We start from the raw sequence: 15,425 nt of genomic DNA, 5'->3' as shown, positions 1-15,425 counted from the left end.
TTAACAGACAGTGGGAAAGTAAGGATATTGGTGAAGGGTTGTGGCATTTTGATTGTGGTGAGTGAGGCAATGTACATCAAAACTATAAACATTAACATTTTTAAAATAATAATAAAAATAATTTCCTGGGCTTTTCCCCATCCTTGAATCTGTAAAATCAACAAACAGTAGGGCTACAAAACTCATTTGCAGAAAACATGGATGGCTCATGCCTCTTCAGAATAATTGATCATATGACAGAGAATCATAACCTGTTTTTAAGTCCAGTCTTGTGTCTATCAGCAAAAACAGTAACATCATATTTTTTTTTGCTAAGGGCTTCTCCTGTGCCACACTGCCAAGCATTCTAGCTACATTATTTAATCCTCACTAGAGCTTTCTAAGGATTGTTATTATTAGGACTGTTATTATTCCAATCTTCTAAAAAAGAAACCCCAGGCTCCCAGAGGATGTCAGATACTGAAGTAACACTTTAAGTAGTAAATTGACAAAACTGGGATTAGAACCCAGTTCTGACCACTTCAACGTGCTTAATTAACCACTATACTGAAATGCAAGGAACAAAGAGCTTCTTAAAGAAGCATAATAGGGACCAGGGAGATGGTTAAATGTGCTGAAGCATGCAGGAACTCAGGGTTTTATCCAAAGCTAAAGTGGTCCCCCAAGGAATCAGGGGATAGCTCAGTGACTAAAGTGCTATCTAGAGTGGTCCCCAAGCACTTTAACAAAAAAAATCTTGACAGATTGTTTTAAACAATGTGCTTGCAAGTGCTTTTTGCTTTTTTTTAATGTTTGCTTTGTTCATAAAAAAAAAAAAGCCTGTGGACTGTTAATTTGAAACTTTGATGCATACTTTCTATTAGTGTCCAAAGATGGCACAATTTACACCTATAATATAAAAGCAGTTTGAGCTGAAACACTCCACTTAAATTGCATTTTGTCAATTTTTTCAGTGCTATTGGTATGGGAAGAAAGATTAAAGTACAGTAGAGAGGGTTTTAAACTGTGGGTTTAAAGTAATATTCAGACTAAAAACACATCATCAGTTCTCTTCTCTCTGTTAATTTTCTAATGGCTATGACAGAGAGAGGACAGCACTAATAACATCTGCATTTCTTCCTCTCCTCTGACACTGAGGTTACAGTAGAAAGTGGTATGAACTCTATGCTTTTGGCTGTGAGCACGTGTGAGGGCTCATTGTTTGCTTCTCCTTTGATTCAGTGGGTGAAAAGCCTAAATTCACAAGCCAAATTAATTATTTCTACAGGGTGGTAAAACAGGAAAGAGGGGTTAGACAAAAGCAAAACATATAATCCTTGTTCTCTCCTTTTTCTTCCTGACTACTATAGGTTTTTGAAAAGCTGAAGGACCATATGCTTATACCCGTGAGCAATTCTGAACTGGAAAAGGTGGATGGGCTGCTCACATGCAGCTCAATTTTAATTAACAAGAAGGTGGACTCCTGAGTTGCAGTACCTTCCTGTAGCTGGCAGGACTGCACTCACCAGGTCAATAACTCTACCCACTCCTGTTGTTTTTGTTGACAATCTACTGTGCCACTGTGCTACTAACTGGTTTACAAGTTTCATTCTCTATTTAATTCCTTTCTTCTATACCTCCCTTTCTCCCCTGGAGTTTGTACCTAAGCTATGAGTTTGTTGTAGGAATTCAGCAATGTAGATAATAGAGAGCTAATGAATTATTGAAATGTGATTAATAATAGTAAGGAAACACTCGTTTCCAAGTCTATCTTAATGTGAAGATCCTTTAGTTGCCAGACTATTCTGAAATGTCTCCTTGATCAGTCAGATTAGCTGGGGCTTCTTTCTCTGTTTCATTAGTTATCATTGGTTCCTGGAAAATTCCTTGGCCCATGAATCTTCACTCATTCTCTCTTATTCCCTTCTAAAACATTTCCTCCTGTTCTTTTCCTTTTGCCTTTCCTACTTCTATCAAATCACCTTAATCTTGGATAAAACCAAGGTTCTTGCCTTGTGGATACCTTTCTGTGGGTCCACCCTGTCTTCATCAGTCCCCTTTGCCTCACAGAGACATCTTTATCACCACTCTCACTCTTCCTCAGAGAGGCAAATAACCCCTCAGAAGAACCAGGACTAAAGTCAGAGCAGTTTTAAGGGGAGAGTTGAGTTACACAGAAGCCCATGCTGATGGGATTCACCCCAAGATCTAAATTTTAGAAGAAATAGTTACCACCTCCAAGAAGATAAATTCATGATGATAACTTATTTATGTAGGGGACCAGACATCAAAAAACTTGAATTCACCCCCTTAGGTACGCCATCTTAGATTTTGTCACATTTCAAACCTTTTGCTTCATCGTTAGTCATATACAGAATTTTGAGAGGACACAATTCTTTTTCTTCAGCTCACTTTTATTCTTCTCCCTACTCTTACAATATGATCCACCCAATTTCCAACCTTCTATCCCCTACAGTTAATCTGGTCTAACAAAATTATTTTATTTCAAAAGATACATGTCAAAAAATGATTATTGATGGCCTAATATGAATCAAATGGAACATGTTTGAGAAATGATTGACTTGGTGCTTGAAACCAGCTGTAGACAATGAACAGTTCTGCTTTGAAACATTCATGAGTATTTCTTGTGGAATTCAATTAAACCTTATTTTTCCTTCTCCTGTCTTCACATTCCAGAACTCTTAAACTAATACAGTTCTTACAAAGAAGAATGATGCCATCAAAGAAGTGATCATTGTCTTTGACTTAAACTTGAAAAAACTCATCTTTTTTCACATGGAATGGTACTTTCCAATGAATAAAACTGATCCAGACATGTTATCAAACTTTCTAGTCACCCCCACCTTTCCTGTGTTGCCTGAGGCTTGATTTAGAAATACTCCTTCTGGACTAGCTCTGCAACCATATATGTTCTTTTTTTTTTTTTTTTTTTTTTTTTTTTTTTTGGTTTTTGGGCCATACCCGGTGATGCTCAGGGGTTACTCCTGGCTGTCTGCTCAGAAATAGCTCCTAGCAGGCACGGGGGACCATATGGGACACCGGGATTTGAACCAACCACCTTAGGTCCTGGATCGGCTGCTTGCAAGGCAAACGCCGCTGTGCTATCTCTCCGGGCCCAACCATATATGTTCTAATTATGCATTCCTTGTTGGGGACCAAGAGAATGTTACCTTCATTTATTTCCGCTACTTTTTAGCAGATAAAAGTGATAAACTTCTGAGAATGCCAGGATATCTTTTACCACTATCTTGTTCATTTATTTAATGATTTATGTCAGAACTTGAAGAAAATCTTTTTCCTTGTTGTTTCACTTTATATCACATGCAAATATCTAAGGTCTTGGTCACTGTTATATTCCAAACTTCCCCATGAGAACTAATGATACCATACAACCAAAATAATAAAAAAAAAAATTGCCCTCAGCAGTTACAGGTTGCCTTTTCTGTTAAATCTGGTCCTATGCAGGCAAAAAAACAGAAATTCTCCCTCTGCAAGTTTAATATATCAAGAATAGCCGGGAGAAAATTAATGCAACCAGATAGTAAAATTTATAGGAAAATTAACTGGCATATAATTCCCAAAACCTTTAGTTCTATCATCCCAAATTAAAGAACCAAGTTTAGCTAATTATAAGTAAATAGATGTTTTTCCTTTTGAAAATTGGTTCTACAGAAGAGTGGTATTATATATGCTTTTTTTTTCCCCTTTCCTTTTATTTTCCCTCAAGAAATCAATAGAAATCTATGTACCTCATACACAGGTTCTTTTTCCGCACTGCTGCATCACAAAAGGCTGGTTTCTTTGAACTCCCTATCTGGTATGATGTGAAATTTAGAAATATTTGCAACACTGTGGTATTATTACTTCTTTGATGTTCTCATCTACAGCATTTATCTTAAAGAGAAAGACAACCCATTACATAGGTTCCCCTCTTCTCTATTATGATTTATAAGAGTAGATAATCTAACTAAAAGTACTTTATGGTGTTATAAAAGACATTAGGAATTGTATTTAAATAAAACTGAATAAGAATTACTTGATCACAGATTCAATAGCATAGGGAAGAATAATATAGGAAAATACATTAGATGGCATTATTCTTTGATTATGATGAATTGCTATAGAAATCAGCAGGCAGATCTGATTGTGCATTGATTGTTCTTTTAAGTTACTGTGAAGAGATTGCTGTGGCCATCTCTTTTATCTCTAAGGGGGAAGTAGTCTGTACACGAGTAATGTGACTTACATAGAGGTGCATGTTAGTCTTTGTAATTACTTACTCTTCAACATTCTACAAAACTCAGACATGATTTAAACATGGTGTTAAAGTTGTGCATTTTGTTTTCCTTGCCATCTTTTTCCAGTAAGTGTGTGGTTGCCTACTACTCTGTGTGCCAAAACCAGTAATGCCTTTTATGGCCCCTTTAGTCCAGAGAAGTTCTGCACTGATTTTAGTCTCTTGCTGTCCTAATCCTACAAGTATACCAATCATGATGGAATAAAGTGTGAATTGTGCTGAATCAACAGCATGTGTCTCTTTTCTACAACAGAAATATTTATGGTGTATGAAGTCACTATTTCTTTATCCACAGAGATGAAAAGTTATCTTTGTCATCTTAGAAATTAGGTAATTAGAAATGTAATCTCTGAAAATGCACTGCCATCAAAAGCAGTAATTATATTCACAAGACTACAGTGATAATTCAAAGGGCTGAGTATATGTTTTACATGCAAGAGGTCAAGTTTGATTTCTGGTACAAAACGGTCCCTAGGGAGCACTAATCCTGGAATAATCCAGCATGTACCATGCTATATGGCCCCAAATTAAAAAGGTTATAATAATTTTTAAATAAAAATTATACCAATGAAATGATAAAAGCAAAAAGTAAACTGTTACTCAATTTTATTATCTGCAATAAACATTTTTGAGAATATGCACATGTTTACAAGAAGATAAAGGCTGAAAGATGGAATAATTTTACATAATTATTTTGTCTTGTGGCTTTATTCCTTCACTTTGCAAAATATTGTGTGCATCTCTCCATGTTAATAAGCATAGATCTAATCAATCTTAATAGCTCTGACTATTCCAGAGTGTAGTGAAGTGGATTTTTCTAATTTATATGGGGTATATATATCACAGATTCTGATAGTATTATTTGCTAGGGTTCTCCAAGCTACCAAAAATATACTATTCACATTGTTTCACTTTATATCCTGAGTTAATTCCATCTAGTGTCATTTTTATTGCACCCCAAAGGATATGTGCAAATATTCACAAGACCCAAGTCAATACTGATATTTTTGAATGAGCTACTGAATAAATCATACCTTCTCTTAAGCTGGCATAAATATGGGCCCAGAAGTTAGATATAGCCTGAAAGTCCACTCTGGCTACTCCAAGAAATAGAAAACCTAAATCTAAGTGTCAGAATACAGGAACCCGAAATTACCAGGGGAACATGGTGAGTAAAGTGAATGGGAAAAGTCAAGTGGACTGTGGTGAATGCACATTGTGCCCCTAAAACATAAATATTTATACTCTTGTTAACCACCATTACCCCAATCAGTAATAAATAATTATTATACTTTAATCCATAATAAGTCTTTTTCAAAAGTCATTTCAAAAATTAAAATGGATAATACAGAGGGTATAGCACTTTGCCTTTTATGTTGTTGACTAGAGTTCAGTCCCCCAAGCACTGCCAGGAGTAATTCCTGAGTGCTGATCCAGAAATAACTGAACATCACCTGGCATGGTTCAAAATCCAAAATAAATAAATTAAAAGTAATGTCAGAGAATCAGACATTTTTAGTCTCCCAAGGAAAATGAAGAAAGATAATAAGGAGAACAAAAGCCATTCTCAATAGAATTCTGGAAATAGGAATTTGTTGAAGACATGAAGACAGTAGTTTTAGACAGGTGAGCACATGTGTCCCAAGTGCCCACATCTCTTCCAGGGTCCAAGTGCTACTCTTGTCTTCCCCAGGCTGACAACTTGGAAGCACTAGTGATTATGACACAACAGAAGGTAAGATAAGAGAGGAATTGGATACTGCTTATGTTAACATGACCCAAAGTGCTTTCTGGTTTGATCTGAACTTAGCAGGAGAATTCTGGATTCAATAGGTCAAGGTGATAGAGAAGGTCGTGGAGGCTGAAAGATACACCAAGAGCAAAGGTCTTGGGCTGAGAGGATTAGCAACATACCAATTGATTGGTGGACCTTGGGCATTCAAGAGTGACATTCTCTGTTTTTCTGGAATTTACCTCCAAACAGGTGATGAACATTAAATATGTGTGATCAATAATAAAGGAAGGGAAATGAGGAGCTCAGACTAGATGGAGGAGGTGACTAAGAGAATTTTATATAGCTAAAACATGGAACAAATAAAAAGGTAGAGTGAACAATGAAGGCTGGAACATCAAGGATTATTTCTGCTAAGAGTAGTCAGAAATTAGCAACCTGCAAGGATCTCTTGAAAACTTTGGAGCTCTACAGAGGATGAATCAGAACTGAGACTGGTGTCTCTAAGTTTAATTTCTCCAAGTGTAATTTATCATTTAATTTTCTCACTACTGAAATGGAGCTTAAAAGCTGGACAATTAACTTCCTTGATAATTGGAAAAAATAAAAACAGATAAACAACACCTTCCTCTCACAACTCCAAAGGGACATTTTCAATGCAAATGAGATTAAAAAAAAAAAAAGGACTGAAACTTTCTTTGAAAGAAAGGTGCAATGTACATATCATTATCATCATCATTATCCTCATTAACTCCTATCATAGCAAATCTAGATCTCATCAAAATGTCATCTTCTATTTGAAACATCAATCACTGACTCCAGAAATAGCCCAGGATTTCATCATTAATGCCTCTAAGCTGGCCTGACAGTTTCAATGGCAAATTCAAGGTATTCTTGGTAGCTGGCAAGCCTATTCTGCAGAGACATCCACTAGGGAACTATTGGCAAGCTAGAATGCTCCCCGTCTCTCCCCCAACTAAAGACTCCTTTCTAACTCACTGAAAGCTGGACTATCTATAGTACAAGATAACAGTTATCAGGCCTTTAAAGAACGTGCAAGTGCCAAATATGTTATTGTCACTAAAAATAAATGAAAAATTCAAGCCAATATGCCAACTAGCCACACAGTAAAATATAGCCTGGACTGACTTGTGACATGAATACCTAAAAGTGATGATGGGTCTGTTGGTCTTAGGAAGCCCTCTCTGATTATAAAAAGAAAGTTTAGTCATTTGGCTATCAATACAAAGAGTGCCTACCGCCTAGGTGAATTAACACAGACTTAAATTGGTAGCTTGCCTTTTCCTAAGTCTAAATGCCACATGCAAGGTCAGTTCCTCACCTATCCTATACTATCTTTCCAGCCCTCAATTATTTTTAAAATCTTACAAGGATTTAAATCTTGAACAAGGAAACTTATTGGCTAAGACTCTGAAACAGAACTCAGACAATTACAGCTGCTTAAAATGGCTATGCAATTTAATTTCCTAATTTTTCACATTGTTTCTTGATAGATGAAAAGTTCATGAATCAAAAAAGTTCTGACTGAAGCAACAGCAGAGCTATGTAGAAAGATTAGTTCTTCTACCTTTATAAAGATCTATGAAATAAACAGATGCAATTACAGTTTAAAATTTCAGGACAGATATAATCAAAGTCTTCTCTTTTGTTTGCAATGGAACCTAAATGAGAACTGGAAGTACCTGGGAGTTAATACTGAGATAGCAACATGGAGTTTGTTGGTTTTATAAGCATGATAATAACTGAGGCAGAAGGAAAGGGCATTGTTCTTAGGTCAGGAAAGTAATGGGATAGGGCCTAGAATTTGCCTTTTTTGAATCAAATGAAATGCTAATGACAGTCTATTTCAAGGTATAAATGTGAAAGATAAAAACCAGGAGTCATGAGATGCCTAGAATTCAACTTCAGTAGCACTCTCAGGCCTAGCAAGGAAAACAGAAAATACTTCCCCTGGATCTGAAATGAATGAAAGAGGAGGGAAGTCATTCTACCCATAGACCAGTTCCAGAGCAGAGAGGCATTCCCTCAGCCTCATTACTCTTAGTTTCTCATCTGCAGGTGCTTTCCATTGTCTGAACACAAGTGCAAGATGGCCAGTCTTGAAGATGACCCAGCCTCCTGGGGACAAAACTGCAGAAAAGAGCAGAAAATGGATCTTCCAAGGAAGGGGACAGCCAGCACAATATCACTTTGCAGAAAGCCCTGAACCTAACAGAGAGTGCCTGTCTGCAACTCTGTCTCTCAAGGTGGCATGTAAATTCCATTTCTTGGCCAATTCCTCAGACATGTGCTCTTGATTCTCCTCTTGATATCAGAAAGTGATTGGAATATAATCACCAACAGGGCATGAAGCTGCACAGCCTGAGCAGTTTGAGAATGTCACATTCCAGTCCTGGGCCTCTTTAGCAAACACTATGTTGATGCTAAAATTAGAGCTGTCTCACACACTGGTGTCCAAAAACAACTAGTTGCCTTTTTAACATCAATCCCATGACCTGCTGGGAACATAAAGTTATTTAGGGCTCCAAAGTATCTATTTTCTCTGTGTCCCCTTTTGTTTGTACATACACCCAGCCTTGCTAGATATGACCTGCTTTGATTTTACATGATTATGTTGTTCTGGAATAATATTCAGTCTCAACTAAAATGAAATAAGTTCATCATTCATAGGGACTTGGGGACATTCAAAGGTAGATAAACTTTTATCCAGTAAAATCTAATATAGATCATTTTAAGTTATAGATATAACTCCATGAATATTACTTTATTCTAGACTTTCTGTACCACCCTAAAGCCCTTTGATCAAGCGTTTGCACTGTTCAGCCCTGGGAACTCTTGTTTTCCTCTGCCCCCATCCCCGTCTCTCATATATAAGAACATCCTCCTCTCTAGATACAGGAATAGAGGTTTCACTTCCATCATGACAGTTGGAGGACTTGTATGTACTGACCCCCACAACAAAGCTGATATAAACATTTTTTGTCACACTTGGCAGCACTCAGGGGTTCCTCCTGGCTCTATGCTCAGATATCGCTCCCAGCAGGCTTGGGGGACCATATGGGATGCTGGGTTTCAAACCACCATCCTTCTGCATGCAAGGCATACCTCCATGCTCTCTCTCCAGCCTGTAAACATTATTTTAAAGAGAAATACTTAAAATGTCTGGAGACAGGGGAATAGAGAAATAGTACAGTATTAGAGAAGGTACTTGCTTTGTACAAAACCACCCCAGGTTCAATACCCAGCACTTAGTATGATCTATAGAGCCCAGTAGTGATTCAGAGCACAGTCTGGAGTAATTCCTGAGCACAGCTGAGTATAGCCCCAAAACCAAAAATAATAAAACAAAGTTTCAAAATTTATAAGTGAAGAAACATATTTAAGAAAATGGCTGGCTACAATCAATTAATCTTTGATAAAGAGGAAATAAATGCAAAATGGAGCAAGGAAAGCCTCTTCAAGAAGTGGTGTTGGGGGCCCGGAGAGATAGCACAGCGGTGTTTGCCTTGCAAGCAGCCGATCCAGGACCTAAGGTGGTTGGTTCGAATCCCAGTGTCCCATATGGTCCCCTGTGCCTGCCAGGAGCTATTTCTGAGCAGACAGCCAGGAGTAACCCCTGAGCACTGCCGGGTGTGACCCAAAAACCAAAAAAAAAAAAAAAAAGTGGTGTTGGGACAACTGATCAGCCACTTGCAAAAAAAGCGAACTCAGATCTTCATCTCTCACCATGCACAAAAGTCAAATCCAAATGGATTAAAGACTGATATAAAACCTGACACTATAAGGTATATAGAACAACATGTAGGTATGATACTCCATGACATTGAGACTAAAGGCATCTTTAAGAAAGAAATAGCACTCTCCAAGCAAGTGGGAGCAGAGATAAACAGATGGGACTATATTAAGCTGAGAAGCTCTGCACCTCAAAGGATATAGTGCCTAGGATACAAAACCCACCAACAGAATGGGAGAAGCTATTCACCCAATACTCATCAGATAAGGGATTAATATCAAAGATTTACAAGCTACTGACAGACTCAACAAGAAAAAAAATCTAACCACATAAAAAAATGGGGTGAAGAAATGAACAGACACTTCCTCAAAGAAGAAATACAAATGGCCAAAAGACACATGAAAAAATGCTCCAAATATGGAACCGGACATTGACCATCTCATTAGCCAAAAGCAGGCCCACAGTTCCCATTGAAATACTGGTGCGTTATCTGTTTATTTATGAGTGGTTTTCATTTTATTTATATAAGATACGTGCAGTGTGAGTAGGAATTAGTAGCTCATATAGACCGGCCCTCCAGCTCTCTAAGGGACCGTAATTCGGCCCCCACTTTAAAAAGTTTGAAGACCCCTGTCCTACTGCATAATATTCCATTGTGTACATGTATCACAGTTTTTTTTTTTTAGCCATTTATCTGTTGAAGGGCATCTTGATTGTTTCCAGAGTCTGTCTATTGTAAATAGTGCTGCAATGAATATGGGTGAGAGGAAGGGATTTTTGAATTGAATTTTTGTATTCCTAGGGTATATCCCTAGGAGTGGTATAGCTCAATCATATGGGAGCTCAATTTCCAGTTTTCTAAGGAATCTCTATATTGTTTTCCATAAAGGCTGGACTAGATGGAATTCCCACCAGCAGTGAATAAAAGTTCCTTTCTCTCCACTTCTCTGCCAGCACTGATTGTTCCTTTTTTTTTTTTTCTTTTTTGGTTTTTGAGCCACACCCGATGACGCTCAGGGGTTACTCCTGGCTATGCGCTCAGAAGTTGCTCCTGGCTTGAGGGATCATATTTGTCACTGCCAGCCGTAACAAGTGATGCAAGTGGGCATCAGTTAATCTTGATCTGGTTGGAGATTTCAGATGTTTCATTCTTGAAAAAGTCTGTTCACAGGCATAAGTGCTACCAAAAATGGTTACCATTTTGAGTGCAAGGTTCCTGATATTTGGATATACACTGAGTGTATATGCTGGCAGGTATCTTGGCAACCAAACATCGCTCACTGCTGACGGGCCAGATCAGACTCCTCTGCGGGCCGCATGTGGCCCGCGGGCCGTAGTTTGAAGACCCCTGCAGTAGGAGAAATGAAGTCATGAAATTTTCCTATACATGGATGTACATGGAATCTATTATGCTGAGTGAAATAAGTCAGTTGAAGAGAGACAGAGAATGGTATCACTCATCTATGTGTGTTAAGAAAACTAAAAGACATTTTTGTAATAATTCTCAGAGACAATTGAGATGAGGGCTGTGAAGCTTACCACAAAGAGTAGTGGATGCAGTTAAAGAAATAACTACATTGACAATTATCATAACAATGTGAATAAATGAGGGAATTAGAAAGCCTGTCTCAAATACAGGCCGCGGGCGGAGTAGGAGGAGGGAGATTTGGGGCATTAGTGATGGGAATGTTGCACTGGTGAAGGTGGGTGTTCTAAAACCCAATTACAATCATGTTTGCAATCAAGGTGTTTAAATAAAGATATATAAAAAAAGAAATCTTCCTAAAATTAGTGTTTCCTATACCAATTACAGTGTGAAGAAACAGCATTGAAAATTAATTCATTTTCTACCTCACTGTATTGTAAGCAATAGCACAAAGTAAATTGTTAAATTGTTAGTGGAAAAAAAAAGAGAAAATGTTTGTGGCCAGAGCAGTGGGGTCTTGATGTGGCTGACCTTGGACAGACCAGGGTTCGATCACCAGCATCCTATATGGTCACCCAAGCCTGCCTGGATTGATGTCTGAGAGCAGAACCAAGAATAACTAACTCTTGAGCATCGCCAGGTGTGGCCCAAAAACCAAAATAAATAAATATTTTAAATAAAGAAAAGAAAATGTTGCCAGTACGTGATATGATAAATGTCCCTGGCAATTGAATTCACACCCTCTGACTCTCACAGTCTGCTCAATGCAGACCTCCACTCCACTGGCAGAGCTAAGAAAACACAAACTTTCTCACCACACAGCCTAAAGAAAGCTTATTCGCATTGCTCATCCCAACCCAGCTACTTGTTACTAAGTTCCTTGCAAGTGTGACTGAGGAAAGAGGTCCTTCAGGTCAGTTCTGGAGAATGAGGTGCCACCTTAGAGCACAGCCTTTAAGTAGATCTTCAACAACCTTGCTCCAGCCCTTGGGGGCAGGAAAGGTCAGGAATGTTTTAAGAGTGGAAAGCTACTATTGTAAATCGCAGTGCCTAAATTAAACTTTGTTTAAAAAAGATCCAAGGTTGCTGTGACCCACTATCAACAACTAAGACACAACAACAAAGACACCCTTCAGAGAGAAGTACTCTATTTCTTTACCCTCAGCTCAAAACCAGCTTTACCAAAGCTGTTTTGCCATGAAGGATATATAAAAAAAGAGTTCTAGTGATAGGACAGCAGTTAGGGTGTTTGTCTTGCATGAGCCAAACGAGGTTCGAGCCTCAGTATCCCACATAGTTCCCTGAGCCTGCCAGGAGTAATTTCTGAGCACAGCCAGGAGTTGCCCCTGAGTACCACAGACTGTGGCCCAAATACCAAAGAGAGAGAGAGAGAGAGAGAGAGAGAGAGAGAGAGAGAGAGAGATCCAAATTCCTCATCAAAAAGATTATTTCTCTTGCAACACTTTGAACAAATTAAAGACTACTGATCTCAAATAAAGCAGTTCAAGTTCCACTGAGAGTGTAGCCCAAAAACCAAAGAGAGAGAGAGAGATCCAAATTCCTCATCAAAAAGATTATTTCTCTTGCAACACTGTGAACAAATTAAAGACTACTGATCTCAAATAAAGCACTTCAAGTTCCACTAAAAAACACTGAGACAGAGTGGGTTGATTTGCCAGAATTAGAGTCCAGCTGTAGGTGTCCAGATTAGAAAAGTAGAGGTAAAATGGTCTCATTTTGTGTGTGTTTGTATATACACACACATAATACTGGTTCTCAAACTGGGCCAGCTCCATAATCTCACCAGTTTTTTGAAATCACGCTGTAAAAGAAAGCTGGCCATTTTGGGAAGAAAAGGTAAGGCAAGTTTTCACACTTCCAAGACCATGCTTGCTGCCTCCATCACCCAGAATAACCATTTCCCCAATGGTCCTGCCTCATTTTTGACCCTCAATAATTTCCTTTGGGGTCACTAATCTAACCACAGCCAGGTATATTGGTTTTGGGGCTGATATAATCAGTGCTTTTTGGAGCAAGTGCAGGCACACTCTGTCCCATATCTTCCTTCAAGAAGTCCTGGAAGCTAAGAACATGCCCCTAAAAGTCTTAGTATTAGGAATAGTGCTTTGAATTTCTGGACAGCTTCATTTGTTTGATGCTATCATCCCTAAAGGAACACCCCAATTTAACAATATGGACAGCTAGCAAGAACTTACTAAACTATCTGCCATTGTACTATGGATTTATTGAAGAAAAAATAATTTTTACAAAGGTGCTTTCTACTGTACTTTTTCTTTTTTTCCTTTCTATTCCATATACTTTTCTATTTATTTAATAACCTTTTTTCATTTACCCAAAAACAAATGTATGATGATCAACTATGTCAGCAATGTGATGCATTTTTCTAAAAATAAATAAAGAAATAAAATTTTAAAGCATGCTATTTTTAATTTTTTAAAAAAATATTCAAAGACCAAATCAATAGCACAGAAAGTAGGGCATGTGCCTTGCAAGCTCAGACTTAAGTTCAATCCTGGGCATCCCATCCCAATCCCATGTCCTTCAGGCACTACCAGGAATGATTTCTGAGCTCAGAGCCAGGAGTAGCCTCAGAATACCGGTGGGTGTGGCCCAAAAGAACAAAAAATAAAATAAACTTAAAATGATTCAAAGAGGGGGCCGGAGAGATATCATGGAGGTAGTGCGTTTGCCTTTCATGCAGAAGGACGGTGGTTCGAATCCCGGCATCCCATATGGTCCCCTGTGCCTACCAGGGGCGATTTCTGAGCATGGAGCCAGGAGTAGCCCCTGAGCACTGCCGGGAATGACCCAAAAACCAAAAAAAAAAAAAAAAAAAAAAGAGTCCAGTACATAAAAATTAATATAAAAAATCAATTGTACTGCCTTATATTTGCAACAAATAATCCAAAAATGAAATTCAAAAAGCAACTTCATTTATAATAGTATCTGAAATAGTGTACTTGTATTCATTTATAAAACATAATATGACTTTCGACTTTCCCCTTCCAGCTCTTTAATTTCTTTCAACAAATTCATTTCTAGTTTCTAAAACTAATTTTATAAGTTTGACTCCTCATATCAAATCTGTTTCTAAGAAATAAAACTGTCTTCAAAGTACTGCCAGGAGTAATCCCTGTGAATAGTTAGGAGTAAACCCAGAGCAAAGCCAGGTGTGGCAAAAAACAAACAAAAAACGTTCAAATGAGAAATTTCACTTCCAAGGAATGGCTAGAATCAAAGTGAGATAACAAGCAGTGGCTAGAAGGTGGAGAAATTGGAGCCCTCAAATGCCGTGGATGAAAATATAAAATGTAGCTCTTTGGAAAATTGATAGCTTCTCAAATACTTATACACCAACTTCCCACATGATTTATTAATCCCACTCCTAAATACACACCAGGAGAAATGACAACATAAGTCCATATAAAAACATGTTTTATAGGGGTGCTGAAACTACAGTACAGTATATAGGGTACTTGCCTATATACTGTTTGCCAATCCCAAACACCTATGGTCTCCAAAGCCCACCAAGAGTGATCTCTGAACAGAAAGCCAGGAGTAAACTGTGAACACTGCCAGGTGTGGCCCATTAAAAAACAAACAAGCATAGTGGTTTTTTGGTGGGGTTTTTTTGGTTTTGTTTGTTTTGTTTTTGCTTTTTGCTTTTTGCTTTTGGGCCACACCAGGCGATGCTCAGGGGTTACTCCTGGCTCTGCATTCAGAAATCGCGCCTGGCTCGGGTGACCATATGGGATGCCCTGGGGATCGAACCCAAGTCCAACTTGGGTTAGCCGCGTGCAAGGCAAATGCCCCACCGCTGTGCTATCACTCCGGCCCCTGAACAAGCATATTTTTTATAGGGCCAGAGAGATAGCTCAAAGACGTTCTTGCATCTGGGAATTTCAGGTTCAATTCCGACACCACATAATTCAACAGCAGAAAGTGACCCCCAACCACAAAGCCAGGAGTAGCCCCTGGTTATAGCCCCATCCACTCTGCAAAAAGGTCAGGTAACAAGCTCAGCAGTGGAGAAACTGATTGCATGTGTGAGGTGATTCATCTAGATCCCCAGCACTCACTGCTAAAAAAATAAACAAGCATACTAAATTTATAGAAGCACTATTCAAAATTACCAAATCAACAAATAGGTACCAATGGATAAATGGATGAAAAACTGCATTATTTTCATCCAATG

General features: G+C 38.3%; 2 protein-coding genes across 2 annotated transcripts in view; one reads left to right on the top strand and one right to left on the bottom strand.

The window, feature by feature from the left end:
* DDAH1 (dimethylarginine dimethylaminohydrolase 1) overlaps positions 1 to 2,825 on the top strand; it is a 188,608-nt gene extending 185,783 nt beyond the window's left edge. The window contains exon 6 of the mRNA XM_049771278.1: positions 1,350 to 2,825. Within this exon, the coding sequence (XP_049627235.1) occupies positions 1,350 to 1,466 (117 nt within the window). The 3' untranslated portion in view covers positions 1,467 to 2,825. The remainder of the gene's footprint in view (positions 1 to 1,349) is intronic.
* RPF1 (ribosome production factor 1 homolog) overlaps positions 1 to 15,425 on the bottom strand; it is a 1,036,037-nt gene that overhangs the window by 181,105 nt on the left and 839,507 nt on the right. The window lies entirely within an intron of this gene.

Source organism: Suncus etruscus, chromosome 4 (assembly GCF_024139225.1).
Source record: "Suncus etruscus isolate mSunEtr1 chromosome 4, mSunEtr1.pri.cur, whole genome shotgun sequence".
Lineage (NCBI taxonomy): Eukaryota > Metazoa > Chordata > Mammalia > Eulipotyphla > Soricidae > Suncus > Suncus etruscus.
Note: the sequence above shows the minus strand (reverse complement) of the source record. Positions and strands in the feature narration are given on the sequence as shown.